The sequence below is a fragment of the Platalea leucorodia genome (genome assembly GCF_965183815.1).
Source record: "Platalea leucorodia genome assembly, chromosome: 1".
In the NCBI taxonomy this organism is placed as follows: domain Eukaryota; kingdom Metazoa; phylum Chordata; class Aves; order Pelecaniformes; family Threskiornithidae; genus Platalea; species Platalea leucorodia.
In genome coordinates, this window is record NC_138823.1 from 90,392,942 (window position 1) to 90,420,361 (window position 27,420).

Below are 27,420 nucleotides of genomic sequence, written 5' to 3' on the forward strand. Positions count from 1 at the left end.
GCCCGCCGGAGGGAGGGAGGCTGGGGCCGGGCTTTGCCCTGCCCGGCCTGTGGCCGCGGCGGCATGAGTGGCCCGGCGGCTGGCAGCGGGGACCGGTCCGGCGGGGGCCGCCTGCGGGCCTACCCGGCGCTGCCGGTGTGGGTGGTTGAGGACCATCAGGACGTGAGTGCCCGGCGCTGGGCAGCGGGGCTGGGCCGGGCCGGGCGGTGGAATGGGGGATCCCTCGGGTGGTGCATGGGGAGTAGCTTCGCTTCTTCCTGCCTGCGCGGCGCGGAGGCTTAGGCCGGCAGGTGGAAGCGAAGGGAGGGGCCCGCCGGAGCCCCTGTGCGGTCGCCGGCTGCCTCCCGGCAGGACGCGCCTTCCCGCCGGGTAACCGGCTTCTCGCCGGCGCTCCCTCAGGAATAGTCCCCGCCTCCGCGGCGTCCTCTTTCACTAATGAAGCATAAATGAAGTTCGCTGCCCAGGTGACCTGAATTTCCTTCCCGATTCAGTGATTAAGTTTATTAATGCCGTGATCGGATTTTGGCATCTTTTTAAGCAATTATGGCTGATTTATTTTTTTTTTTTCTTTCCTTCTTTGGGTCGTAGTTGCTGTAGTTGAAAGGAAATAATATCTGCATTACGCTGCTCTTAGAGTTAGCTAGGCGTTAGTGCAGTACTTTGAAACTCAACCCTACACAGTATATGGCATGTCAGCAGCAAATCGGTAAATATAATCACATCCTAACAAGCAGATTGACTGCCACTTGAGAAGAAATGTCAGATTTGGAACTTTGCTTTTTTAGTTAAGTAATTAAACAAGGGGGTGAAGAAGAAGTTGCTTTTGAACAGCTGTTTCTGTTTTCTCATATGGTTCGTTTATAGTGGCATAAACTGAGACCTTAGTCCTGAGCAGATTCTTCACCCAGTGGTGCAGAAAGCCACTGATTTCACTGAGGATTGCTGGGGGCATGAAAACCTTGTGGAGAAAAAAGTGAAAAATATTTATCAGTGTTTCACAAACAGAAAATTTTAGTGTAATAAAGTTTATTAAAGAAAATAATGTTCTGAACTTGTAAGTAAATAGTTTAATGCAGGTCATTTTTGCTAAGACTCACTGGAAAATAGGATGCTGTGATAGCTATTTTTCCGTGGTCACCAAGGACTAAGAGTGTCACTGTGATAGGAGTACTGAGATAATGAATATTAATGATTCGTCTTTGTTTTACTCTCTATACTTCTGTTTTCAATTAACAAAGTCTATTCATACTAAATATATATGCTGAGTTTTCAGTATATGTGCATATAGGCATTGGTCTATCTTGCATAAAGCATATATGGCCTTTCATTCCAAAGCGTAAGAATTTCACAGAAACTTTATATAGTCCTTTGCTGACACTGATGTTTCTCTAGGGCAAGGTGTCACTGGATGCATCATACTTTGATTAATAATAACAGCTGGTATAAAGGAAATTTTGTTCTTCATCCAAAGTAGAAGAACTTTTTAACTTTAATTGCAAAGATTGTAGGTTTTTCAGGTAGGCCAGATTATTTCATTTTTCCAAAGAAGTATTAAGTCATGGATCAGGGAACCCTTGTTATTTTTAACCTTGATTTATCTACTATTACAGTAGTGTACATATTACTGCATATGTACTGAGTAAACTGAGGAATTTATTACTAGACAGATTGAATACAGTCCAAATTTCAGCTGTCAGTCATGTTTTATGGTTATGCCCATGCAGTACACAGGATTTGTCATCTTAATCACTTTTATGCCAAAAAATTAGCTCCGTTTCTGTTTTAATGTAAAGATCGTGTAATTTTTATTGCCCAGTCCTTTTACAGTCTTCACATTCCCTGTGTAATAGGAACATGATTCACAGTCCGTGCTGGATTTGTTCTGGCAGCTAAGGCAGTTACTCTCCCATAACTGTGGAAGGACTTCATGTACTGCAGTTCAGTGTAAAAGGCATCGTGAATCAGCCATCAGTTTTCTCACTTTGCCACCCTACATTATTGCATTTCAGTGGTTCGCTATGCTATAAACTGATGAGTTGCCTCATCTCCTGTTTTTCCCACCTATGAGTGAAGACCTTTAGCAGGGGATGAAGTTGGGCAGTTGAGAAAGGTAGTCTCTTGATCGCAGCCACTAAATCATGCCAGGATTAGGAACTAAGCCCTTTCTTCAAGGGGGATAGGTTAAAAGATCAGCTGAAGTTTAAATGATGGTGGGGTCAGTTTTCACTGGCTATTAGTTAATTTCTAAAAGACACGTAATGAGATGTTTATCTCCACAGCACCCATGCATGGCAAGGAAGCTTTATAGCATGGAGAAGGCAATGCAGGGGCAATGTTCTGCAGAAGAGGAAAGGCATTCCTGGGGTTCAGCTGCAAATGAAAAAAACTAGGAATTGAGTTGAGTGATTAGTGAGAAGAGCTTCTGCAAACAAGACTTCCTATAAAGAAGGAAAGAGGGAGTAAAACTATGATTCTTCAGCAGCTTCTATTGTGTGGAACTCTTGGGCTCATAATGATCATGGTTCATGAGCTGTCCTGCTGCTGGAGTTGTTTCCCCTTTGTATTGTTTTCCATCTCCTCCTCCCTCTAACCCAAATTCTAAAGGAATAAGAGTGGAACTAGTGTTTTTGCTGTTAAAGCCATTACATTTTTCAGTTCACTGGTTACAATGGAAATATTTTTATTTGTGGTGTTTTAGGTGCTGCCTTTCATCTATCGTGCCATTGGTTCAAAGCATCTTCCTGCCAGTAACATCAGCTTTGTTCATCTTGATTCCCATCCAGACCTTCTTATTCCTGTGAATATGCCTGCAGACACTGTATTTGACAAAGAAGCTCTTTTTAAGTAAGTCCTGGGTACTGCATCAGAACACTTTAAGTCTGCTTCCTGCTGCCTTTGATTTACAGTGAATATTGGTATGACTGTGTAGGATGTGTGAAAAAAAGAAGTGTAAGTCAGTCTCAATGTGTATCTTCTGTCTTTTTATTTTTGCTGAAAACTTTATTTTTTTGGATGGAAAAAGTTATGTGTGTGTTTATTGAATGTGGTCAAATATTTAAGTCCCATATCAAGCAATTTAAGACTTATAAATTTGCTTTGTTTAGTTTTTCAGTAGTATATCGTGTTATTAGGTCAATTAGTTCCTCTGAGTAAAAGGACAGCACCCTGAGTGGATGCTTTATGTCTGAAGAGCTGTGGTTTTAAAACAGCCTTTCTCTCTTCATACTGAAAAATTGCCTTTGAGATTGAAATAATATCTCCTATGTTGACATGGTAAATATGTGAAGTTGAACAAGATTTTCCTATTAAGATCATTAAGACCAATATTTTCCCCCAACTTCTTCGGTAGATAACAAGCCACAGAATGATCTTTGCTGTTGTCTTTCTTTTCCTGTTTTAAAATAAGTATCGATTGCTTCAGTGTTATGGTGATTTACAACAATGACAAGATGATGTAATTGGTGTGTAAGTAATTGTATCATGCTAGCCGTAGTCAATATTTTGTTTTCTTTGTTGGATCAATAAGAAGTTTTGTGGGCTGTATCATACACATGAAAAAGAGGGTATTGATAATCAAGAAAGTTGCTGTTCTGTAGGTGCTGATTGACTCACTTTAATTACCGAGATTATATTTAAAATCTACATAGAGCAGTTTACAATAAAGTACTCCTTGAGGTCAGTTTCAAGTTATTTAGAACAGCATTGATGATGCTCCTTGTACTTTCCTCTGTGTGGTGTATCAAGAGAAAAAGGACAACAAATCCATGTAGTTTATAATCAAGTTGCCATACTAAGAGTGAAGCTGATTGCACTCTATAATCCTAACTTTTAAAATTCTACTGTAGACATTTTTGGTCTGTCTTATGAATAAAGATTTCCCTCTTATTCTTTCTTTGATGATGTGAACCTTACACAGAGTACTAATTTCAGATGATTTGCATGGGGGCTTTCAAGATGTGGAATATGTTTGTTGTGTTCTTGACCATGTTTTACTTACAGGGAAAGTAGCAGTATTATCTCCAGCCTTTCTCCATTCATTACAGTGAATTAAGTATTGAGAACTGGATTATGCCTGCTGTTTATGCTGGCCATATTTCTCAAGTAGTATGGCTTCACCCACCCTGGGCTCAGCAGATCTCAGAAGGAAAACATCATTTTTTAATTGGGAAAGACTTATCAACAACTACAATCAGGTAAATTGTCTGCTGTCATATGCTGACAATATAAAGGCTATCTCTATAGCTCTTCATGGGTGCTTCTTCTACAAAAATTTGAAAATGTAATTTGTATTTGTGAGTTCCTTATGACCTAATGTGACTGACTATTTGTGTGAGTTGGTGCAGTTAAAATGGTGCCTTAAATTCTTTTTTTTTACAGGTAATTCTAGCTATTCACATTTCATTTCAGCTACCCAAGTTTTAAATTAGTTCTCTTCATTAAAGTCAAAATCTCAGAAAGCAGTAATTTTTAACAGAGAATGTGGGTAACAGAGGGCAGCAATGAGATCCTCCTTAGTCCTCCCTTATCAGGACAAAACAAACCCAGTTCCCCCCACTTCCCCATCATGTGCTCCGGCCCTCTGATCACCTTAGCAGCCCTTCTTCAGTTTGTCGTCATCTCTCTTGTCCTGGAGGCCCAAACCTGGGCAGAGTATGTCAAATGTGACCTCAGTAGTGCTGGATAAGAGGAGAAATCTCTTGCCTTGCCTTGATGATTTTGTTTTTCTCATGTGTGGTTTTTTGGGGTTGGTTGGTTTGTTTGTCTATTTCTGTTCGTTTTTTTTACGTTGATATACTCGTTAAGCACTGAGACAGGTACACAAGCAGATGGTGAATTCTCCATTCTTTGATAAAGTCAAAAATCAACTGGACGAGGTCCTGGGCAGCCTGAGCTAGCTTTGAAGTTAGTTCTGCTTCGATCAGATGATTGACGAGAGACTTCCAGGTGTCCCTTCCAATCTTAATCCTTCTGTGATTCAAGTTCCAGTCAGAGCCCCTCATCGTTCTCTGGGATGCAGTCAATGACAATTTCACATTCACCATATTCACTGCATTGTGATTTTGTACAGCTTGAATGGACGTTTACAAATCATGTCTCTTGCCAGCATATCAGAATAAATCTTTTGAAGCAAGTTTAACACAAGGCAGCAGAGAAATGCTTTGTTTTACCACCTAAAATAAAACACACAAGCTCTACAATTCTGAATCTGAGACCTAAAGTAAAGCTAAATAAGAAGACAAAAGCTGGTGCTTTCAGTTACATTCAACCATGAGAACTAGCACACATAGAGAAATACTTCATGATGGCTGAATAGCTCTCCCACAGATCCTCTGGTCGGCTTAGCAACCTTGAAAACAACATTTCCAGCTGCGTTTTGAAGGTGGTCAGGTACCTTTTCTTCAGGTTCCAGGCTTACAACAATCATGAAGGAAGAAAGGGAGAGAGTCCTCAGAAATACGAACTTTCTAAAAGTTTTGTTGACAACGGGTGGATGGATAGGCATAGATACCTTAGTGTCCCACTAAAGGAACGGCTGTAGCATGAGCTCATGTTGAACCCTGGAGAATTTCTGAGAAGAGGCCCTGTGAACGCCCCATCAACAAGATGAAGTTGTGATCCAGGCTCTCAGCAGGCCTAGGATAATCCAGCCACAAGACACGGGGGAACTAAGCTTCCAATTTCTGCTGCTCATGAAATTATTTGTCTTTGTGGTTGATTGATGGTGATAGCCTGTAATCAAATGAGGCCTTAATGCAAGTGAGCAGCAGAATACACTTCTTCTTAAGCTTATTTTTTTAATCTGAATTTATGATGCTTACGGCTTAACGTACTGAAATATGGCTTGAAATTAATATTCTTTAAATTTTCACTGTAAGGGGAGTTTTCAGTGTTGCTGGGTTTTGTTTGTTTGTTTGTTTTTAATTAAGTGGATACCATTGATATGTAGCTATTCATCCTCAATTTACGTGCTCTCCCCCACTTAGAATAGAGAATCCCTATTGGTGGTAAAGAAAAGTTAAATGCTACCTATTGATTAATAATATTTTACTTTTACTAAATCAATATCCATGGGTTTCAGGGCACCTCTCAAGCACAACTAACAGAATTTTTCTTAAAAAGTAGGCAATCCAAGACAAAATATCCATAGCTTTGCAGTCTTATATGCCATAATATTGACAATACCTTGTTAAATTCTGGATGTTGTCTTTAAAATGCAATTCAATGGCAAATTAACCTTAGTAGCACACAATGTATAATCTTTTTCTTATCCATTAAAAACCTTGTAGGGCTATCATAAAAAATACAGAGTGGATTTTAATATATTGATTCAGCAATAAAGAAGTAGGAAAAAACTTCAATTTAAAAAACTGTGGATTAAAATAAATAATTTTGTGTATATCAAACATCTATTCATTCTTCTCAGGATCCCGTTAGTGCACATGCTTTTTCCTAAGGTCTTTGCAAAGATGTATATTAACTGTGAGTTATTGTCCATTGTAGGGTTACAGGTACAGATCATTACTTTTTAAGTGATGGTCTTTATGTTCCTGCTGATCAGCTAGAAAACCAGAAGCCTTTAAATTTGCACGTCATTCTCATCAATCCTACTGAAGCATCAAACAGCCGGGAAGAAAATGGCGAAATAGCATCTGCTAAGAGACTGAAACTAAATACAGATGACGCAGCAAGCACTGCTTCTCCCTCTTCATCAGTGGTTCCTGGTGACCTTGATCATAGCGCCCCAAGTCTGAAGAAAAAGGAAATACAAAATGCAAGTGCCCTGAAAAAGGCAGAAACATTGTCAGAGTGCTCATCTTCAACCTCTCTCAGAAACAGTGAATGCCGAATAAGGGAAGTTGTTAAAGATGTCTGCCAAGTACTGCAGAAAGGGGATGCATATGTTTTAGACATCGACTTAGATTTTTTTTCCGTTAAAAATCCATTCAAAGAAATGTACACACAGGTAAGCGCGACAATGGAGAGGCCTCCTACCATTCACAAAAAGAGTACCAGTCCTAGCATTTATGTCTATGGAGAAACTTTCATCTAAGGTAAATTAGCAGATCAGCTGATCATGATTAATGATTCATGGTAATATTTGAAGGAGAGACATTCTAAGGGAGTGTACACTCAAGAGAACTAATAGGGGTAGGTCCTTAGGTTTGAAATGGGTATTGAGTGCACATTGAAGCTCAGAGGTGTATGGCTCACTTCTGCCTGTTGCTTGGGACATAAAAGCTGTGCTTGGGTTTCCAAAGGTAATGTTCCAAATAACCACAGCAAGATTCATCAGGGAGGGATGACAGATTGTATCCTTTTTTATGATACTGGAAAGCCACAATGCAAAGTAGTTAGCACCTTTTCTTCATGTGAACAGATTTTTAGGAACTAACTAATGTGCCCTGAAAATTGGGTGTGGCATTTAGATTTACAAATTCTTCTGCAATATCCTGACTGTTTTTAGCATTTAAATCTCTCTTTTTAACATTGTTTTAACTTCAGACTATGCGGGAGAACATCTGACATCTTTTAAGTTTCAGCTAAACTACTGCTTCCTTGTTCACCGTAAAGAAGTGAATAGAGTGCCCCTGACCTCTGTTAGCTTCTGACATTCAGAATTTATGATCACAGTATCTTCAGACAATATGCAATGCCAGTTGTTCTGAATCACAAAGAGAAGCGTACAGCAAAGGGAAAACACTGTTGGGGTCTTGCCATATAAGAATAAAATTCAATACCCCTCTTAGGGCTTGAAATACATTCTGAATAAAATAATGGAGGAGGTTTTTGAAGGGGTTTGGTTGGTTGGGTTTTGGGGGTGGGGTTTGTTTTTTTTCCTGAGCTTTTTTTTCGGTTTTGTGCTATGATAGGTTCTCAGTTCTAGGAACCACTTTTGGAAGTGGTCTTGCACAGAGCACCTAGTGTACCTTCTTTGATATAACAATTTCATTTGCAGTTAATATTTCTTAACTATGTTCCCTCTGTTGTAAATTACAATAATTCCATCCAGACATTTTTCCCAAGTTAACACTTGAAATGTAAGAAACCAAGGAAAAGCTAAAAAGCAAATATAGTTCACCAGTCCAGAAGAGGATTGTCTTCCCACCAAAACAGTCTAAAATCCAAAATGTTGTCCTAAAGATGCTTTGTATTTCTGTAAAAATTGAATAGTGTACCCTTCCTTTCTCCCTCTGCTCTGAAAAATTCATGAGTGTTGACCTTTTTAATGCTGTTAAGTAAATAATGAGATCTGTTTATCCTTGATTAAATAAACCTGAATATTATCAAGGAGTAGGGCTGACAAGCCCCTGTATTAGTTTACTTGTGAACTTGTTGGCCAGGCAGCCTGAAGCCTTTACCTGTCCTGTTTTCATTTACAGTCATACGTCCCTGTTGGTTTTGTCTGCCTAAATCTGCCAGCTCAGTTTTAATCAGCATCTCAGTGGGACCTTAGTTTAGCAACATGTATGTTTAATTTCAGAGAGTCTTTAACTAACAGATTGTCAATACTTAGCTTTTAAAGCTGTGTTCTTGAAGTCAGGTTTAAAGTTAGACAATTCCAAAATGCTTGGCTGAGGCCATGAAGTGTTGCTTCTTTCTCAAGCCTCACAGCATCTTCCTCACCTGCATTTACAGAGTTGTCTGCAGTACTAGAGGAATGATCTTGGTGATCAAATTCTTTTCTTGAAGAAGGAAGGCTTTTGAGGATTTTGTTTCTCATTTGAAGAGTCTAATTTTTTGCCTCTTTTTTCTTTTTCAAAGACGGAATATGAGCTTTTGCAAGAGTTGTACAATTTCAAGAAGCCTCATAGAAATGCAACAGAGGTATGGTATTTCCTTGTGGGATGTATGAGGGAATGATTCTTTTGATTTACCCAATGAAAATGAGTTACAACAAGAAAGGAACCTATGAAAAGTGCTTAATGAAGTGGTCTCCAATTAAGCTATGCAGCATGCTGAATGCTAATCAGCAGCATCTTAGGAATTCTTTCCTATTAAACATTTTGGTTAAACATGTGAATTGCATAAATATCTAGCGTGAGTGTGAAAATTAATTTCTGTAAACAAGTGGTAATTGACAAGAAAGAAATGAAAACATAGTCATTTCCAGTCTTGTTCTTTTTATGGCTCAACAGGGCTTTGGTTTGTTTTGTTGTTTGTTTTTTTTTATTTTATTTTGTTGGGGTTTTTTTTGTGGTTTGTTCTTTTTTCCCCCCTTCCAGGCTCTTCCCTTCCTTGCCCTAGTTGCTTTTACTTCATAGTCAGAGCTGTGCTGAATGCCTAACTGGTATTTTACCTATTTATTTAGATATGGAAAGGATGATATTATACCACTATAATGTACTTTTCATTGTATGCGTTGTGTGCTTCTGAGTCATGGAAATGTAAGCCTGCTGTAGCTGCCAAAATAGTCATTCAGCCCTGAGCCCAAACCATGGAAACAGCCATATTAATGGTCATTACACCAAGTAATTTCTAAACATGATCTTGTCTTTCATAATCTCATCTGAACACTATTACAGAGAGATTCAACACATATAATTATCACAGATTAATGAGTCCTAATTTATATTTGTGTATAAAGAAATTGAGATAATATGGAAGATTGTCAAATTGATTTTCATATTTCTTAATCAATCAGCAATAAAACCAGGTACCTATTTAAAAGGTAGTTAAATATAAAAGGGGTAAACGCTTGTGATTTAAGTGCCCAATATGATTTCAGGCATAAGTTAGTTACAAAAGCCAATGAATTTATAGGAGGCAACTGAAATGGTTAGCAGACAGTGGGTAATGGATAGGTATAGAACCGAACCAGGCAAGACTAGATTCATGGATGTTTTTATAGTGAGACAGTCAGTTTAAAGGGTTTGAAGGTAGAAAGCTAGTGAACTTCGTGTTTTTCGAAGTTTCAGAAAATATCCTAGCTGTCTAGTTTCTTAAAATCTGTTTTCATAGCTCCAGAGTATGGTTAGATGTACATTTCTATCATTCTACAAGATAAAAAATAGCGTGTCGTTTGGGGTTTTTTTGTTTGGCTGGTTTTTTAGTAGTATAGAGGGGGATCGGATGTTTCTTTAAGGTTAGTTACTGGTGCTGCTTGGAAAAGTATCTTACTCATACCCCAGGATATGATCATAAAGCTATACTTCATGAATGGTTGATACTCTCAGCTCCTCTTAAAAATTAGCCCAAAGTTGACATCACTGGGCAAAGGAATCATCATCTGTTATATGATACAGCCAGCAGAATCTTAAGAGGGAATTGTTATGTTCTTAATTGTTACCCATCTATTTCAATGTGCTTTTTAATAATTTTCCTTCACACACCACTGCATTTTTAATACCAAATATGCCAAGCATTGCTTTTCAGTTGATATGTTATGTAGGATCTCTTTCTGCAAATGTTTGCATGTACAACTATATTAATGTATGTAGCCTCGCTCCAAGAAGATTGCATCTTTATGTGTTCTGAACTTTTAAAGAAAGGGCATAAACCTTTGCAGGATCAGAGCAATAACTGACATTTTAAAATAATTCCATGTTTTTTTCAGGCACACAGAGTTGAAACAATGTCAAAGCATCAAATTTGGTTTTGTTTTTCTGAAAATGCATTTGATTTAATAATATTCATTTTTTTTTTAAACTTAAAAAATTAAATTCTCCTTTTGTTATATAAATGAAAAGCTTGTACTCATCTGAGCATTTCAGTGCTGTAGAAACAAATATAGAAAAAGTTTCTTAGCTCTCCCCGGTGTATTCTGCCAGAACGTAAACGTGGCTTTTTTTTTTTTTTTTTTTTTTTATTTGTTGTGGGAAAGACAGAGCAGAGAGAGGTGATTTATTCTGAAGGTATAACAGCTTCTGCAGGCATTCATTCTGATCCTCTTGAAAAGATGTTCTGTAGTAATGAATCAGTTGTTTCTGACTCCCCACTTCCAGTAGATCAGTCATTTCAGAATTTAAATCATAGGGTAAGACATGACATTCTTACCTCTTTTTTTCCTAACGTACTTTTATATGTGCTTATTTAAAGGAGGGCTTGCTGGATTGTGTTGAAAACCGTGTTCATCAGCTAGAAGATCTGGAAGCAGCATTTGCAGATTTGTGTGACAATGATGATGAAGACACCCTACAGAAGTGGGCTTCATATCCTGGGTAGGAGATTTCTAAATGGCTTAAAATGCAAACAGTAGTTTGGGAACTGATTAGCCCAGCACTTTACTAACAGAAAAGGAGAGAGGCTGGATAGGATCTATGCAAGGCTACCATTTTTCCTTTAGTTCTAGAGGAGAGTGAGTCAGACAAAACAAAAGACAAGACAGTCTGCTGTTTTCGGTGCCATGGCAAGCCTTCCAAGATCAGCCTTGTACAGCTTCATGCAAATTCTGTTGTCTGTGGAGGGAGGCACATTTGGCGACTAAAAATTCAGTGATCTGTGTGAAGCAGAGTTCTCAAAAAAGGAACAAACTGTGGAGGATATGGAGAAGGACTTCTTTGGTGTTCCTGAAGGTTCTGCTTTCTTGTGGAAAAATGGAAGTGAAGGAAAGGCTGTACCTGAGCAACAGTGTCCACAAAACATCTCAGCAGTATCTGCTATGCTTTTAAACTAAGTGTTTTCACTGAAAAGAAACAGCGAAAGTCCAAGCTTTCCCTTGATAGGAAAATCACTCATTTTCCCCATCAAATACAGCAGTTACTGCCAGACCTGTGTAACAGTGACCACAAGCATTTCCTATCTAGTTCATACAACTTCGAGCTACAACAGCTTCTCTCCAGATCGGCCCTAAAAGAGGTCTTGCCAGAGGCAGGTATGAGTATAGGGGCTTTCTAAGAAAGACCTGGTGAAACAGTACAATAGTACTGATAATTTCCATTTTTATTAGGTGCAAAATGACACAGAGGGGCAAACTTCATTTTCAAATCCTAGGCCATGATAACTTCTACTTTCTTCTTTTTTTCCTCTCTCTCTCTTTTTTTTTTTTTTTAACCACTTAAGGTAAATATATGTGTTTCCAGCTGTTTATGTAATAAGTTTTGGTTTTGTTTTAACTCCAGAATGAAGTCACTTGTTCAACTAGTTCATAGTTTGAAAACCAGGATGGAAAGCCCAGACTACGAAATGGTAGGTGACTAGGTAAAAGACCAGAAAATAGACAGATTTCAAAAGAATAGCTTCAACAGGGAGGCAAAAGATCATGCTTCATTTCAGATGTGCTTCTTGATTTAGGACTTTGAAAGATTTTGGTAGTTTTCCTTTTTTTTATATCTTAGGCCAGCTTTTCTTTTTAAAGCTTCTAAAAGTCTACTCGTCTATATTTAGGGAACATTAATGTGATCTTTCAGGACTGTGACGTCTCAGGCTGCTTCCTGTGAAGGAAGGTTTCATTTCACCAGCATCTGTTAATATACTTTATAGAACTTAAGGTACCTATCCTCTTCAAGGGCTGCAGCATACTCTGAACTCATAGGAGAGGTACAGTGTACTGGAGATACTGAAACAATCCATACAACCTCCAGAATTTTATTCTCTTTGTTTAAAGAACAAATTGGGGAAAAAAAGCCCAACTGTTACTGCCTGAAGAGGTGTAAGTTACCTACTGGGCTAGGGATGGTATCTTAGAGACTTTTTACAAAGATAAGCTATATCAATAATTCATCAACAGAAATTAAATCTCTGTTTAATTTACATGTAGGTCCATCAGGCCGGTCTGACCTGTGATTATATGGAGCTTCCTCACCATGTTAGCACTGAAGAGGAGATAGAAGGTCTCATACAATCCATTAAAATTCTACTAAAAGATATGCCTAAGCCCACACTTGTGACAGTTGCTCGGTAAGACTATGTAGATATTTTTACTTTAAAATGCTCAGACTGTGCTTACGAAGCTAAATGATTCTATCAACATAGCACTGGTTGGGACTTCTTAAATTCTGTCTTAAAGTGGAAGCCCTACAGCATACTGAAAATGGATATTTGAAAATGTTGATCATAAGGCAGTGACAGTATCTACACAGCTAAAGGAAGGTTCTGTGCTGATGGCCAGTTTTACTGGGCTTTAGAGTAGCTAGCACAGATTTCAAAAGCAGTGAAAACATGCTGTCTTAATGAGCTTCAGCACAGGCTATACAAAGCCTGTGATGATGCCCTGTGTGTCGTGAGACTGATAGCTGTCACTAGGGTTCATACATCTCCACTACTTTTATTACTTGTGGTAGTTAGAGCAAAGCTAGCTTGGACAAGCCTGCACGGGCTGAAATCACACCTTCCTTACTCTCTTGTTCTAGGGTTCATTGTACTACAGATAGGATTTCTGTTTTCAGTGAAACTTCTGATGGAAGTGGTTTTCATCTAATAGGCTGAAAGGGATTTATATTCTAGAAAGCTCTAGTAAAGCTTTGTATGGGGTAAAAGTTACACTTCCAGGACTGTAAGGGTATTATTTGGGAGAACAGGATGGAGTTTGAGGCTAGGGAACTGGGACAACCAGGGATCTGTCCTGGGAAAACTTAATTTGAAGACCACAGTTTATCTGTTGACAAATTGTTGTAATTTAATCGCTTCAAAAATACTAAGTGTGCCCATAAAGGCCAGGCAACAATAGCAGAAGCTGACATGAAATTGTTTTTGTCAACAAGAAATAGTATGGCTAATATCTATACTAAAAGAAAGCTGTATTTCCTGGGCTGGCTGCAGGGTTATCATCTACTGTTGCAGAGAAAATACAGAATCATTTATGTAGATCTTGACAGATATAAAATCCAAGAAGCGTCAGCTCTGCTTTTTTACTAGTATCTGTTTACAGTTCATTAATAGATACTGTAAATAATATTATATTCCACGGATTGTAAAGATTTGTTTTACAAGTTTTCCTACCTATTTTTTTTTTTTACTAGTACCATCTGAATTTTTCAGTCTTAACTTTCCACCAAGTCTTTAATTAGATCATTTGCTTGAACTTTGACTGCCAACATGTTCTGTGTCAAGAGTCAGGAACAGAGCAGAATTGGAAGGATGAATAGGTCACATTCTGAATCTGCTCCAGACTTTCTGTTCAACTTCAGGCAAACTGTTACCATTGAAAGTAGTGAGGAGAAGCACAGCACTATGCTTTGAAGGGATGCTGGGAGGCAGAACTCACAACAGTTCGAAAGTAGCTTCAGCCTAGACGCAAAGCATTACAAGAATACAAAATGTGGTGATGGGGGCGATGTCTCATCTCTCTCATGCTTTTTTCAATTCCTTGTTACAGATCAAGTTTGGATGATTATTGCCCTTCAGAGCAGGTTGACATCATTCAAGAGAAGGTTCTCAATTTACTAGGTTCGGTGTATGGCACTCTGGATGTGCACTTAGATTACTCAAGCACCTCATCTTCTTTGTGACCTTTCTTCATCTATTGCCTTCTAATGCAGTGCATTAATTTAAATTGTATATTAGCTATGGTTGCAAGGGGAAAAATACTGTTATTTCAGCAGGTGGCACTAGAACCCAAGCTGACCAAGAGCTAGTTTTGAGTTGCATTGCTTTCTCCAAGTCAACTGCATCTGAACTGTTATCTGTTTGGCTTTGTTCAGATTAGTTCTGTGATTATTATTTTTACTGACTTGCTTCTTAAAATCAGTACAAGAGAAACTATTTTTTGTCCATAAAATGTATTTTTTCACATGATTTCTTTAAGTGTCTGTAAAAAAAAAATTATATATATAACTTCTTAAAATAAATGGATTTCTTTTATGTAATTAAACTTTTTTTTGATGGAGTTTGGTGAGTAACAGACATGTTCCTGAGTTGCATTGTATCTTTTAAAAAAAAAAAATCATCTCAATAATGCCATTAAGACATTAGGTTTACATAGTGATTTTTCTTAACTGCTGTGCTCGAGATGATCAGGCATCCCCCTATCATTTCTCTAGAGCAGCTTATGGCTTCTGCCCCATCCACAGAATATCACTTATATTTATACACAATTGCATTAATATTGTCTTCTTTTGCCTTAGAGTATTTAATTGGTGACTCAGATAATATCCCTAATGTACAGATATTGGCTTGGTATTTTCATTTTTACGTATTTCTAAGGATAAAAAGTATGCATGCATGTGCATGCTTTTTTCTGTTGAATCCTGTAAGGAGTTGAATTGATGTTTTCTTCAGAAACAAAGATTTAACTTCATTAAAGTCAGCAGTGAAATCTTCTGTACCAGGTTTTCGCTCATTTCAGTTTTGCTATTTGGAAAATAACAGTTTTAGAACCATTTAATTTAGAAAGCAATCTGGTTCTAGAGAAAACTGCCACTTCCAGAGGAACAAAAACCCACAGGATTTATTTGGGAATGAAACTGAAATGGGAAAGAGAAAATACCACCTAGAATATTGTATTTTATTATGAATAAATTTTGCTTGTAATTTCTTCTGCAATTGTTGAGTTCATTTGTTAACATTACTATTTGCTCTACAGAGACTTTGTGCGCTTTTACAGTTTTTTTACTACTTCTGCTGTTGGTATAAATGACTATATTATAAATTGTAAATATGTAATTATTTTAAAATATTTCTTCAAGTAGAATAAATTCCATGACCATGGACCCATTTTCTTTGTGCTTATGCATTCTGTCACAAAGACACGGCTAGCCTTGGATCCAAGATCCTTAATACATCATACACAGCCATACATTGCGTGCAGAAACTAAGTGGAGTCAGATCACGTACAGCTTGTGTAAAATTTTTTGGCTTTTTTAAAGTAAGAGATGCTCTTTGCTGGGCTTTGAATAAGGCTGTAGAAAACAAACAGAAAAAAAAGGATCAAAGGTGCCGGGGTACTTCTGTGCTGTAGAGAATTACGTTAGCCACAGAAAGAGAAGTTCGCAGGGTGTGATAGCACAGTTCTGCCTGGCCCTCTGATATTCTGTTTCCATGTCCCAAAACAGAGCACCTGCAGCACATCAGCTTGTACCGGGTGCAGGTGCCCAGGTGCTCACAGCAGCAGTGGGGTCTGCAGGGGCAGCCCCTGTGAGAAGCAGCTGGGGCTGAGGGCGGCAGGGTGAGAAACAGCCCTGCGAGCCCCGAGGGGGGAGCGGGAGGAGGGGAGGGGGGGCTCCAGGCGCCCCGGCAGAGATTCCCCTGCGGCCCCGGGAGAGGCCCCGCTGGGGCAGGTGTTTCCCTGCGGCCCCTGGGAGAGGACCCTACCAGAGGAGGTGGTTACTTCCTGAAGGAACAGTAGCCCATGGAGCACCTCACGTTGGAGCAGGGGAGAAGTGTGAGGAGGAAGGAGTAACGAGGAGGAGCTGTTACCTGTCCCATCCCATCACTGTCCTTGAAGCTGTCCTGAGCATTTCTTGGGGGCTCAGATATCCAGGGGCTGGCCCAGACAACACAGCCCCTCGGAGCCATGGCTGTAACCAGGGTGACTTCTCCCCACCCTCTCTCCCTCGGGTCTGTCCTGCCCTAGCTTTTCTCACTGCTGGGATGTACCCAGGCTCTCCAGTCAGCCCAGTCCCAGGGATGCAGCCCTGCCACCGACTCTGATGCTCCAGTTGTTTCCAAAGGGAGTAACGGTGGAAAAGGGGAGGTCCTTGGCCATACAGGACAATGCAGTGAGGCACACAACCCTCACAGGGTAGCTGGAGGGAAGGAACAAGAGGGGAAAAGTTGGTGCTGCTGAGCCGGTTGTCTGACCCATGTTTCTGCCTACAAGAGGAAAGATTCCTGTCAGTTCTCTGATGAGTTCTTCATTTATGAATGTGGTGGCTTAGCCCCACCATCTAATCCAGATAATCTAGATTTAGATCTAGATATATAGGTATGTGTCCTGGTTTCAGCTGGGACAGAGTTAATTTTCTTCCTAGTAGCTGGTATAGTGCTGTGTTTTGGATTTAGTATGAGAATAATGTTGATAACACACTGATGTTTTAGTCGTTGCTAAGTAGTGCTTACATTGGTCAAGGACTTTTCAGCTTCCCATGCTCTGCCAGGTGCACAAGAAGCTGGGAGGGGGCACAGCCAGGGGGGCTGACCCAGACTGGCCAAAGGGCTATGCCGTACCATGTGATGTCATGCTCAGCATATAAACGGGGGGGCAGTGACCACTGCTTGGGAACGGGCTAGGCATGAGTCAGTGGGTAGTGAGCAATTGCATTGTGCATCACTTGTTTTGTATACTCTTATCATGATTATTATTATTTTCCTCTTCCTCTGCTGTCCTATTAAACTGTATCTCAGCCCACAGGTTTGGTTTTTTTTTTCCCCCCAATTTTCTCCCCCATCCCACCAGGGCAGAGTGGGGAGGGTGAGCAAGCGGCTGTGTGGTGCTTGGTTGCTGACTGGGGTTAAACCACGACAGTATGGACTTTATTTATAACATGGAATCAAATCAGTTTCTTGGCTCAGAATTCCTGACCTGCAGTCCTGTTCCTTCACTGCTACCCCACAGGGCAGTTCTTGTAAAAATAATACTGTCCCTCAAGAATCTACCTCCTGATAGAAATGCTACAAGACTGCTTAGCCTCTCCCAACGCAGGCTGAGAAGGTAAAACTGCACATAGATCAAGGGAGTTCCTGTTTACCCAAGCTGTTTGGGTCACGTTCTTTTAAAAGTTTGGGGGGTGGTGGGGGACAGTTTTAAAGAAATCAGCCCTAATTACATTACAAGATTTGACAAACAGTGTGGGACCATTGCTTTTTACAGTGTGTAATTTACTTGTCTCAAGGAAAGATTCTTATGGAAAAAATCACATGCCTTGCAATACTTAATGTCAAATCAGTCCCCCTCTTCTGGGATCTTTGAATGAAGAGAGATGGCTTGACCTCTGTGTGGCACAACACCATGCCACATCTTCCTTGCAGTATTTCAGCAACATTCGATCTGCACTTCAGAACAGCCACAAAACCCCACCTCTTTCTTTTTTGTCTTCCCCAACCCCCCCTTTCAAAATAAAACATCAGTCAAAGCAACTTTTGGCTCGATACACTAAGCAGTTAGCATCATCACAGATCAGCACCCAGAGAAAACAGGGGTCTGAAATCTTTCCACACTGATAAAAAACTGCCAGCTGCTTCCGTGAACCTGGCATGCTAGCACCCACTCGGGCAATGCCCTCACAACCACAAAGGCAGTAAGGCTGCTGCGCTTTCTTAGGGAAATATCTCATGGTCCACATTCAGCTGGCGCTGTGTGTAAGGGAGGGGTTGGACTGTATGGCACTTACAGTTGGTGACGACTTGGTTGAGAGCCTCTGGGTAAGGATGAATGGGGAAAGCAAATAAAGCAGATGTTGTTGTGGGAGTCTACTGTCGACCACTGTCACGGAGGTACGCTAAGACTAACCAAAACTAAGGACAAAACCAACTTTATTGCACAAAGCAACCAAAACCGCACAACAGAAACCAATGAGAAACAGGAGTAAACCAAAATCAACCAACACTCGGATAACATAACATGTAACACATTCAAGGTGTCAGGCAGGCAGGGTATCGCTACTACACATCAACACACATGGCAACGATGATCCAAAGTGCGCACACACACGCTCACTCACTCACAAAGGGGGGAAACTCTCTCCCTCCCTCCCGTGGGTACCCAGAGGACACAATCGCTCACCGGGGGTGGGGAGGGGTGGTGGGGAGGGCTCACTCCAGGGCATCCAGAAGGAATCACTCACCAGAAGGAGGTGAGGGCACTCAGTCCCGGGAAGTTTCCTCAGGCAGCGGCGCGGCGGGAGAGCTTCCAAACGCAGGCCCACCGCTCTGAGCAGAGCACTCCAAGAGGTTCCCCCGCGGCGCCCCATTTATGCCCTGGGTCGATCTGCGCTGTGGCCATCGTTGGCCGTGATCCAGAAGCTTCTCCGAGCCGAGGCGCCTCATTGGCTGCGGACCCCGCCTGGCAACCGAGAGGCCCCGCCCCTCCTGCCCCTCCTGCCGCGGGGTGCGCGGGCCTCGGGGCGCGGCAGAGCGCAGAAGGCGGGAAAATGAGGCGCGAAAAGCCGGTGATCGCCAGGTTAAAAGCCCCGACCTTCGGGAGGGGGGCGGAGGGGGACACACTGTACCTGTCACAACCTCCTAGCCCGGACAACGACACCGATGAATTATTCCATAAGGAATTAAGGGATATCTCTAGATGAGCTGCCCTTGTCCTTATGGGTGATTTTAACTTCCCGGGCATTGACCGGGAATATCATACAGCAGACACAAACCAGTCCAGGAAATTCCTGCAGCACATAGAAGATAACTGCTTGGCGCAGGTACTAAGGGAGCCGACTAAGAAAGATGATGCCCTCCTAGATTTGTTCTTTGTAAACAGAGAGGGTCTCGTGGAAAAAGTGGTGATTGGTGGCTGTCTTGGTCACAGTGACCGCGAAGTAGCTGAGTTTCAAATCGTTGGCGATAGGAGGAAAACTGCCAGCAAAACTTCAACCCTGGATATGGGGAGAGCAGACTTGGGGCTGCTGAAGGAACTTGTTAGTAAGGTCCCTTGGGAATCTGCGTTTGAAGGTATTGGGGCCCATGAATGCTGGTCACTTCTTAAGAGCCATCTCTTCGGAGCGCAGAGCAGGCACTTCCAAAGTGTCAGAAGTCAAGCAAGCGGTGCAGAAGGCCATCTTGGCTGGGTAGAGATCTTCTTCTAGAACTTAGGCGGAAAAGGAAAGTGTATGGACATTGGAAACAAGGAGAGGCGACACAGGAGGACTACAGAGACGCTGTTTGCCACTGTAGAGAGAAAATTAGTGTGGCCAAAGCTCAGATAGAGTTCAAGCTGGCCAGCACTGTGAAGGACAACAAAAAGGGCTTTTTTAAATATGTTAACAGCAAAAGGAGGATCAGAGGTAACGTTGGTCTGTTACTTGATGAGGTGGGTCACCTCACAAATAGGGACGTAGACAAAGCAGAGACATTTAATGCCGCCTTCACTTCTGTCTTTAACACCACTGATGGGCCCTGGGACCCCTGGAGCCCTGTGTTGGAAGACTGTGACTGAGGGGATGATAAACTCCCAGCTGACCTTGAACTTGAGTTCGAGACTTGCTGCTCCAACTGGATGAATGTAAGTCTATGGGGCCTGATGGGATTCGTCCCAGGGTACTGAAACAGCTGGCTGGTGTCATCACAGGACCCCTCTCCAACATTTTTCAGTGGTCTTGGAAGTCCGGAAAGGTCCCAATCAACTGGAAGCTAGCAAATGCTGTCCCAATTTTCAAGAAAGGAAAGAAGGAAGACCCTGTTAGTTACAGGCCTGTCAGTCCCACTTCAGTGCCTGGCAAAATTACGGAGAAGGTTATTCTGGGAGTTACTGAAAAACACTTGAGAGACAAGACAGTCATCGGTCATTGCCAGCATGGGTTTACAAGGAGAAAGTCCTGCTTAACCATCTAAATTTCCTTTTATGGCAAGGTCACCCATCTAGTTGACCAAGGGTAGCCAGTAGATGTGGTGGCTTTGGATTTGAGCAAAACTTTTGATACTGTCTCTCACAGTATTCTTCTGGACAAGATGTCCAGCACACAGCTAGACAAGTCCATAATATGTTGGGTGACCAATTGGCTGACAGGTTGGGCTCAAAGAGCTGTAGTAAATGGGGTTACATCAGGCTGCTGGCCAATCACCAGTGGGCTTCCCCAGGGCTCAATTTTAGGGCCAGTGCTCTTTAATGCTTTTATAAACGATCTGGACGCAGGAATCGAATGTACCTTAAGTTTGCCGATGATGTTAAACTAGGAGGAGCTGTGGAGTCCCTCGAGGGTAGAGAGGCCTTACAGGGAGATCTGGATAGACTAGAGAGCTGAGCAATCACCAACCGTATGAAATTTAAAAAGAGCAAGTGCTGGATTTTCCAGCTGGGATGGAGTAATCCTGGTTATATGTACAAATTGGGGGACAAGAGGCTGGAGAGCAGCTCCATGGAAAGAGATCTGGGGGGCTGGGTTGATGGCAAGTTGAATATGAGTCAACTGTGCCCTGGCAGCCAAAAGGGCCAACCGTGCCCTGGGGTGCATCAAGCACAGCATAGCTAGCCCACTGAGGGAGGTGATATTGTCCCACTCTGCACTACACTGGTGCGGCCCCAACTCGAGTCCTGTGTGTAGTTTTGGGTGCCTCAATATAAGAAGGACATCAGACTAGTAGAGTGTGTCCAGAGGAGTGTCACAGGACAAGTAGCAAGATCAGGATAGGGTATCTATGGCACTGATCTCCCCATGATGTGTCTTCACCTAGTGGGTAGAGAGAGGGATGAATTTAGTCTCTGAAGCTGGTTCCTATTCTTTATACAGAAAGTAGGGCCATTCGGGAGTCAGAAATAAACTACAGTGTGATAGCAAGCTGAGTGGCAAGAAAGTTTGCCTCTTTGGAACAGTTTTTACCAACCACTGGCACATTAGTGCAATGGGAAGGAGTGTGGGGAGAAAAGTGCCCTTGCAGTAGTGTTAGAGATCCAAATTCAATTATACATGTTCAGGAAGGCTAACAAAAATCACAAATCTGCCTCCTATTTCCACCAGCATACTTGTGATTTTGTCACAACAGTCACCTTCATCAATGGCACCTTTACAGAAAAAAAGCTAGTTTTAAATGCAATAGTAGGAAATAAAGGAAAAGATTACACCATTGTTACCAGTTTTCTCTTGCACACTTAGGTTGTGTTGCACACTAACATCAGCTAGTCCAGTTTTACTTCAGGACCACGGGTTGTAATGTCATCTCTTCAGTTCACAGCTTGCTTTTCTTTTGTAGCCAAAAGGCACGTACGTTACTAAAAACACTTAAAAAGAGACGAAACCTATAGTTAAGGTCTGGAAGGAGATCAAGAAAGGGCAAAGCAAGTGTCTTTGAATTATTCTGTTATAGAATTTTTAAACAATGTAGAAACTTGAGACATTCTTAATAGACCCTTGAGAGTTAAAAAAGCTTTCAAAATGAAGCTATTAGATGTTAAAATTACTTTCTGATGGAAAAAGACCTTTAATTTCAATATTGTCATAAAGTTCCCCGAAAGAAGGGCCTTTAGCTGGTCCCCAGCCTATTGAGGGGCACTGGATCAGGCTGGTCCTTCTCAGAAGATGTGACAGGAGGAATTTGCCCTCAGGTCAAGAAGGGTTCTGCAACAGCTGGTACCTCCTGTGATGGTATTAGAGTCCAGGAAGACACCAAAGTACACTTCTGGGGCATTTCTAAGCATATTGTGCAGTCTGTAGCCCTCTCTTCTGCTGTCTTCAGGTCAGAAGCATTGAGGAAGGCCAACAAGGCAAAATTAACAGTGTTTCTACATGCCTTTCTTGTCTGAGATTGGACGCTAAGTGAATTTGGCTGTACCAACAAATTCTAACGAAATTTCTTCCATTTGTGTCCTTCCTCCTACATAGCTACGAGAAATATGAAAGTTCATTGCTGACGTACAGCTAGACTTGCCTTTTCAGGGATCAAATATTTTCCTTGCTGCAGAAACAGCTTCCTGCTTGAATGGAGTATATTTATTTCTCTCTGCAATCAGCACTGCACTGATTTCCACTCTCAGAAGCACCTGTCAGTAAGACAAGATAATTCTTATACCCATGAAAATTACCCTTCTCTAATAAAGTATGAGTGCAAAGTCTCTGAGTACCCTGAAATTCATAGTAGACAATGGTGTACAAATGAATTCATTTTGGAGATGCTGTGATAAATTAATAGACAGGCTGCTGACCTGGGGAGAAAGGATTAACTCTTAATTTTTTCCCAAAGAGGACAGCGGGAAGGGAAACTCAGAGCTCATGTCCAGTCTGGCAGCAGGCATCCAGGAAGGCAATCATCCACAAAGAGGACAGAACTGGTGAGAAGTGGGTGCTGCTGAGCTGCTGCCTGTGTTCCTGGCTGAAAAGACTTACTGTGATTCATCTGGAAAGGGCTGAATTTGTAAACCAGCATACACTCCTCTGACAGATGCTCTATGCCAAATCAAAGTCTAGCTCAAGCTCCAGTTCAGGTTCATAGTTACACCTGGTCTGTTTATACCACAGTTTCCCACAAATATGACATAATTTAATGTTTCCTTCACTTCCTTTGTGGCTATTTGTCTTCTATGTGGATGTCAACCAGCCATCTTCAGGTGGGGTTGCTTTTTGCTTATATGATTATGCAATAGCCAGCTTGCAGGGCTTTAGAGGAAAGACTGGAAAGCAAACAAAAGCCTTCCCAAGAACCTGTCTGTCCATAGCAATGATGAAAAGCTGCATGGTTCATCACCTATTGAATTCAGCCTAGCGTAGGCAAAACTGAATCTGAGTCTGAGGGATTAATTTTTATTATAACGTGTTGGTGACTTTTAAAGAACCTTTGCTGAGCCTGGCTCAATTTGCTTGTCATGAGATATCTGGCAACTACATAGCAAATGGGTTTTACAACATATAATTTACTTGTCAAGAGTAAGTTTTCTACCAGAAAAGCATTCCTATCCAAACTTTATTCTGTCAGACAACAGGAACTCTGTCTTCATTGAGTTTTTTTGCCTGGCACAATGCAACATTTTCATCTTGCTTTCACTTACTGGCTACTTGTAGAAGGTCATACCTGTACTTTAGAATATATTTTTTAAATTCCCACTCCACCTTTCTCTGCCAGTCCCTCCAGATGACCAACAATTAATTTTTTGCCTAACTCCTGTAGCTTGTTTTGCCACAGGATGACACTTGAAGAACACGTATAGGTGAGAAATTCCTCTGACCAATTTACTGTGACATATTAATGCAAACACTTCACCAGTCAGGACCTTTGTCTGAACAAATGCAACGAGTACTCAAAGTTACAGTTTTCTTTATGGGGAATGTTTTCAGTCACCTAGATCCAGCTGTGTTTTTTTCTGTTTCTTGCAATAGGACATCAGTGCAATATAAGTTTTTACTTATCCCAATACCAATGGACACTTTTTTTCATTTAACATTTCACATATTTCATCCAGAAAAGAAAAGAAAAAAATAAGGTACATTGTAAAGAACTTCCTCAGGATAAAGGAAAAGGTTGTAATTAAATGAACTGGAAGCATGCATTACTTACTTAAGTAATACAGTTAAAGTGTGTGATATCCTTGTGTTTGGAAAAATAAAATTATTAGAAACAAGCTTAAGCCATTTACTCTTTTGTACAGATATGCTATTAAAGAAATTTGATCAGTATAGTGCTTTTAAACACCACCATGAAGGCACCAGGATTATAATTTACTCAGTTTAAATAAAGAATAAAATAACATTTTTTTGCAAGGAACGAGCAGCTGCCAATTTTAAGAGAAGAGTGGATTTTATTTTAAATAGCACCTATAACAGCAGAGTGGCTAACATAGGTATTCACTACTCCATCAACCCGCAAAATTTGAGAGCCTGTGCAAACCCCAGGCAGCATACAGAACAGCTCCAGAAATCTCCAGCCTTTAGTGCAGAAGAAAGAGTAATAATTAAGTTATAGATAAAATTTGCCATGCTCTGCTCCATATAAAGCCTCTTAACTGGGACTTAGGACAACAGGGCAATGACTGGTCACTCTAACGCAGTCACCAACATGTAGCCTGCAACCCTCTTGAAATGACCTGGGAGATGTGCTGAGCCCCCTCAGTGCCCCAGAACATTCAAAGTCACAGGGGGAAAAACACAACAACCCTGGGCTTACACCAGGACGGGGGGACATCTGGCAGTGCCTCATCCTGGCTGATACGTACCACCGTGCACTCAGGTCATCCCTGCCTCAGGTACCCCTCGGGCCCCTGGAAACATCAGCTACACTGGATGTTAGAGGTATCAAGATTTGGATCTTGCCAAGGAAATCTACTGTTCTGTCAGAGTGGATTTCCAGCTTGAGAAGCAAAAAGAGTCAAGATTAAGTCCTTGGTGGTCTACACCTCCTATGGAGGGGCAAAGATTAAAGATGTAGGGAAGGTAAGTTGTGCCCACTGGCAGAAACTCATCTAAAAGGGGAATAAAGGAGAGGGAACCCTTCGCTGCAGCTTGAGTGATGAGGTTTTTAATTTGCCGTTTGCTTTGCTGTGTTTTGTGGTGGGTCTTTGCCAACTAAATGGAATAGCCCACCCTCAATTTGGTTATCACTGCAAAAACAAATTTCTGCATCTTCCTCTGCTTTTCCTTTTTGAAATTTTACCATTACTCTTTGGCGTTTGCTTGACCTTAACCAAGACAAGGCCTGGATGACTCTGGGAACAGAACTGGAAGCATTCAGAAAGTTTTTATGTTAGGTAGTTCTCAAGCCGTCTGCACATCAAGATGGTTGTCTCCCTGGAAACATTAATCTTAGACTTAGTGTTTGCTCTGAGACTTTCATAGAAGTTATACATGATCTTTTCAACACATAATGATATTCTTTGTTCATTGTAATTAGATAACTGACTTGGACTAATTAGCCTGGAACAGCAGCAGCATATTACAATGAAGTGCAAGTTTGAGAATGTTGTGGGATTTCTCTTACAATTAGAATTTAGATTACTGTTTAAAATGACACTTCATTTCCATTTTTATTCTTAAATCCATCAGCACTGATTTTCTTCTACGTCAAGAAATGGAATAAAACTGACATTTTTCAGCACTGCAGTAGAAGATGCTTTTTTCTCTTCTCTGAGACATTGACACAGGAGTCACTTAAGATGGGCCTGTTTGCAATACAAGCCTTTTTTTTTTTCAAGTTTGAAGAAGGAAAGCCTTTTAAAACTGCATTTATCCACTACTGCTTTGAAACACAGAATAGCTAGTGTTGCTCGAATATGGTATTTATGTTTTAAAATGTAGTATTTGGTGCAGCCTTATGAACTGGAGATAGGCAATGATTGCATTTGCATCTGTGCACAGATGGAGGACTGGGTAATTCTGATGCAAAGCCACAGAACCATCCAGAAATAGGCAATAATTTCTTGGACACACAAACTACAAATGTCACCTACTTCATCCCTATTACCATCTTCATGTGCAAGAGGACACATTTTTAAAAACATATTTCTTGAGGCTAGATCTTATTTTCTGGATGCACATATGCCTCTGGAATCACTGAAGTGAAACTGAATTTTACAATTTTCTGTTGTTTAGAAACAACAGGAAAAAAAAAACAGCATATGGAGACATTCCACTCCCTTCTGGGCTAGACACAGCCATCGGATTTCTGCCTGAAGAAAAAGAGGTCTATTAAAACCCCAGAAAGGCTGGAATCTCAGTCTATGTAGGAGCTCATCACATTTAGTTAACATTCACCTTTCGCTTGAGGAAACTGAAGGCCCTAGAAGGAGTCAAAAGTCACCCCAAGGGTGAAGAAATATTTAGGGCTCTGCTAGTTTAACCATGCTGTAATAGGCAGTGATCCTAGTGAGACTTGCAAGTGATAGGCTTTGAATTAGCTGTTATTAGTCAGAAGAGTTGTCTTAGGGTTGGAAGGAAGGATGTCCAGAAAGAAACTCTAGAAGAAGCTCAGACAGCAAGCCAAGCCTAATCCAGTCCCTGCATTAGAGACTGCACTGGAGACAGTTCTCTGTCTTTTAAAAACCTCAGAACTCACTCGCATCCCACACTGGGATGAAACGAAGACTTTTCAACTTTGTGCAGCTTAGCAATAGCTTCATCACTCACCACTATCCTTTGTGCAGACACTTTCTATGTCACCCAAAAGTGACGTTTGGAAAAGTAAATCATCTTGCTTTGTGGTTCTCTGCAGCTCAGAGCATCTAAGCAGCTAACCATCCTCTCGTGACCCTCCAGTTCCTGGAGCCCCATGAGCTGCAATTGTTTCCTGAACTGAGGAATCCTTCCTGACCGTGGAGATATTTGTTATGGTCACTAGGTGGAGCAATAAATGCATAATTTGAAAGCTGCTTGGAGGGCTGGAAGTAAGGTGTAAGAAACCTGGAACCTTTGCAAGTTCATCCCCTGACTAAACAGTGATCATGAAAAAGCAATGGGATAATTCCCTCCTGGGTATTCAAGGATTTTCTATTATATTGAAAGCTCAGCGCTGCTTTTTACCATTTTAATAGCTGATGCATCTCCAAAAAAACTTGCAAAGAAATAGGATAGTTCCAAGTAAAATAAGAAAATATGAAGGATGCACTGGCAAAGTATCTTAAGGTACCTAATTTTTAAGCAAAAAACCCCCTTCCTAATCTTATGAATATGGTTTTTTTAGTAACAGTTTTGACCCAAGCGTGGTATAGATATTTTCCCTGCAAAGGTACAGGGCCTACTGTAATGCGCTGGATAAAAGTCTTAAGACTGCAAATACTGCCGTTACAATACATGCGTGTCTTGCTTCAATAAAATTCCCATTTGTTTCTTACATACTCATTTGTCTGTCTTTAGTTATGTCTGGATGTTTCTTTGTTAAAATCACTGGTAGCGTATCTCAACAGGAGCACACTGTGTGAGTCAGCACAGACAGGACACAGGAACAACCACAAAAACACAGATGAAATGC

At 41.0% G+C, this 27,420-nt stretch overlaps 1 protein-coding gene across 2 annotated transcripts; it reads left to right on the forward strand.

Moving 5' to 3' along the window:
- The first annotated feature begins 20 nt into the window (after nucleotides 1-20).
- On the forward strand, nucleotides 21-15,415 carry LOC309589142 (UPF0489 protein C5orf22 homolog). Of its 2 annotated transcripts, XM_082309039.1 has the most exons (9): nucleotides 21-162; nucleotides 2,699-2,844; nucleotides 4,044-4,193; nucleotides 6,502-6,964; nucleotides 8,764-8,826; nucleotides 11,038-11,159; nucleotides 12,060-12,126; nucleotides 12,698-12,837; nucleotides 14,255-15,415. In XM_082309039.1, the coding sequence occupies exons 1-9, from the start codon at nucleotides 64-66 to the stop codon at nucleotides 14,385-14,387; spliced, it is 1,383 nt and encodes a 460-aa protein (XP_082165165.1). In that variant the 5' UTR covers nucleotides 21-63; the 3' UTR covers nucleotides 14,388-15,415. The 2 variants fall into 2 exon arrangements, with proteins under 2 accessions (XP_082165165.1, XP_082165166.1); XM_082309040.1 differs by lacking the exon at nucleotides 21-162 and having other exon boundaries at nucleotides 2,757-2,844; nucleotides 4,000-4,193.
- The last annotated feature ends 12,005 nt before the right edge of the window (nucleotides 15,416-27,420 follow it).

Excerpts from the sequence above, each read along its gene's own strand:
- LOC309589142 (XM_082309039.1), top strand. The coding sequence starts at position 64 with ATGAGTGGCCCGGCGGCTGGCAGCGGGGACCGGTCCGGCGGGGGCCGC. Across the intron at positions 2,845-4,043 it reads GACAAAGAAGCTCTTTTTAA|TGAATTAAGTATTGAGAACT; the intron begins GTAAGTCCTGGG and ends CATTCATTACAG. Across the intron at positions 12,838-14,254 it reads ACACTTGTGACAGTTGCTCG|ATCAAGTTTGGATGATTATT; the intron begins GTAAGACTATGT and ends TCCTTGTTACAG.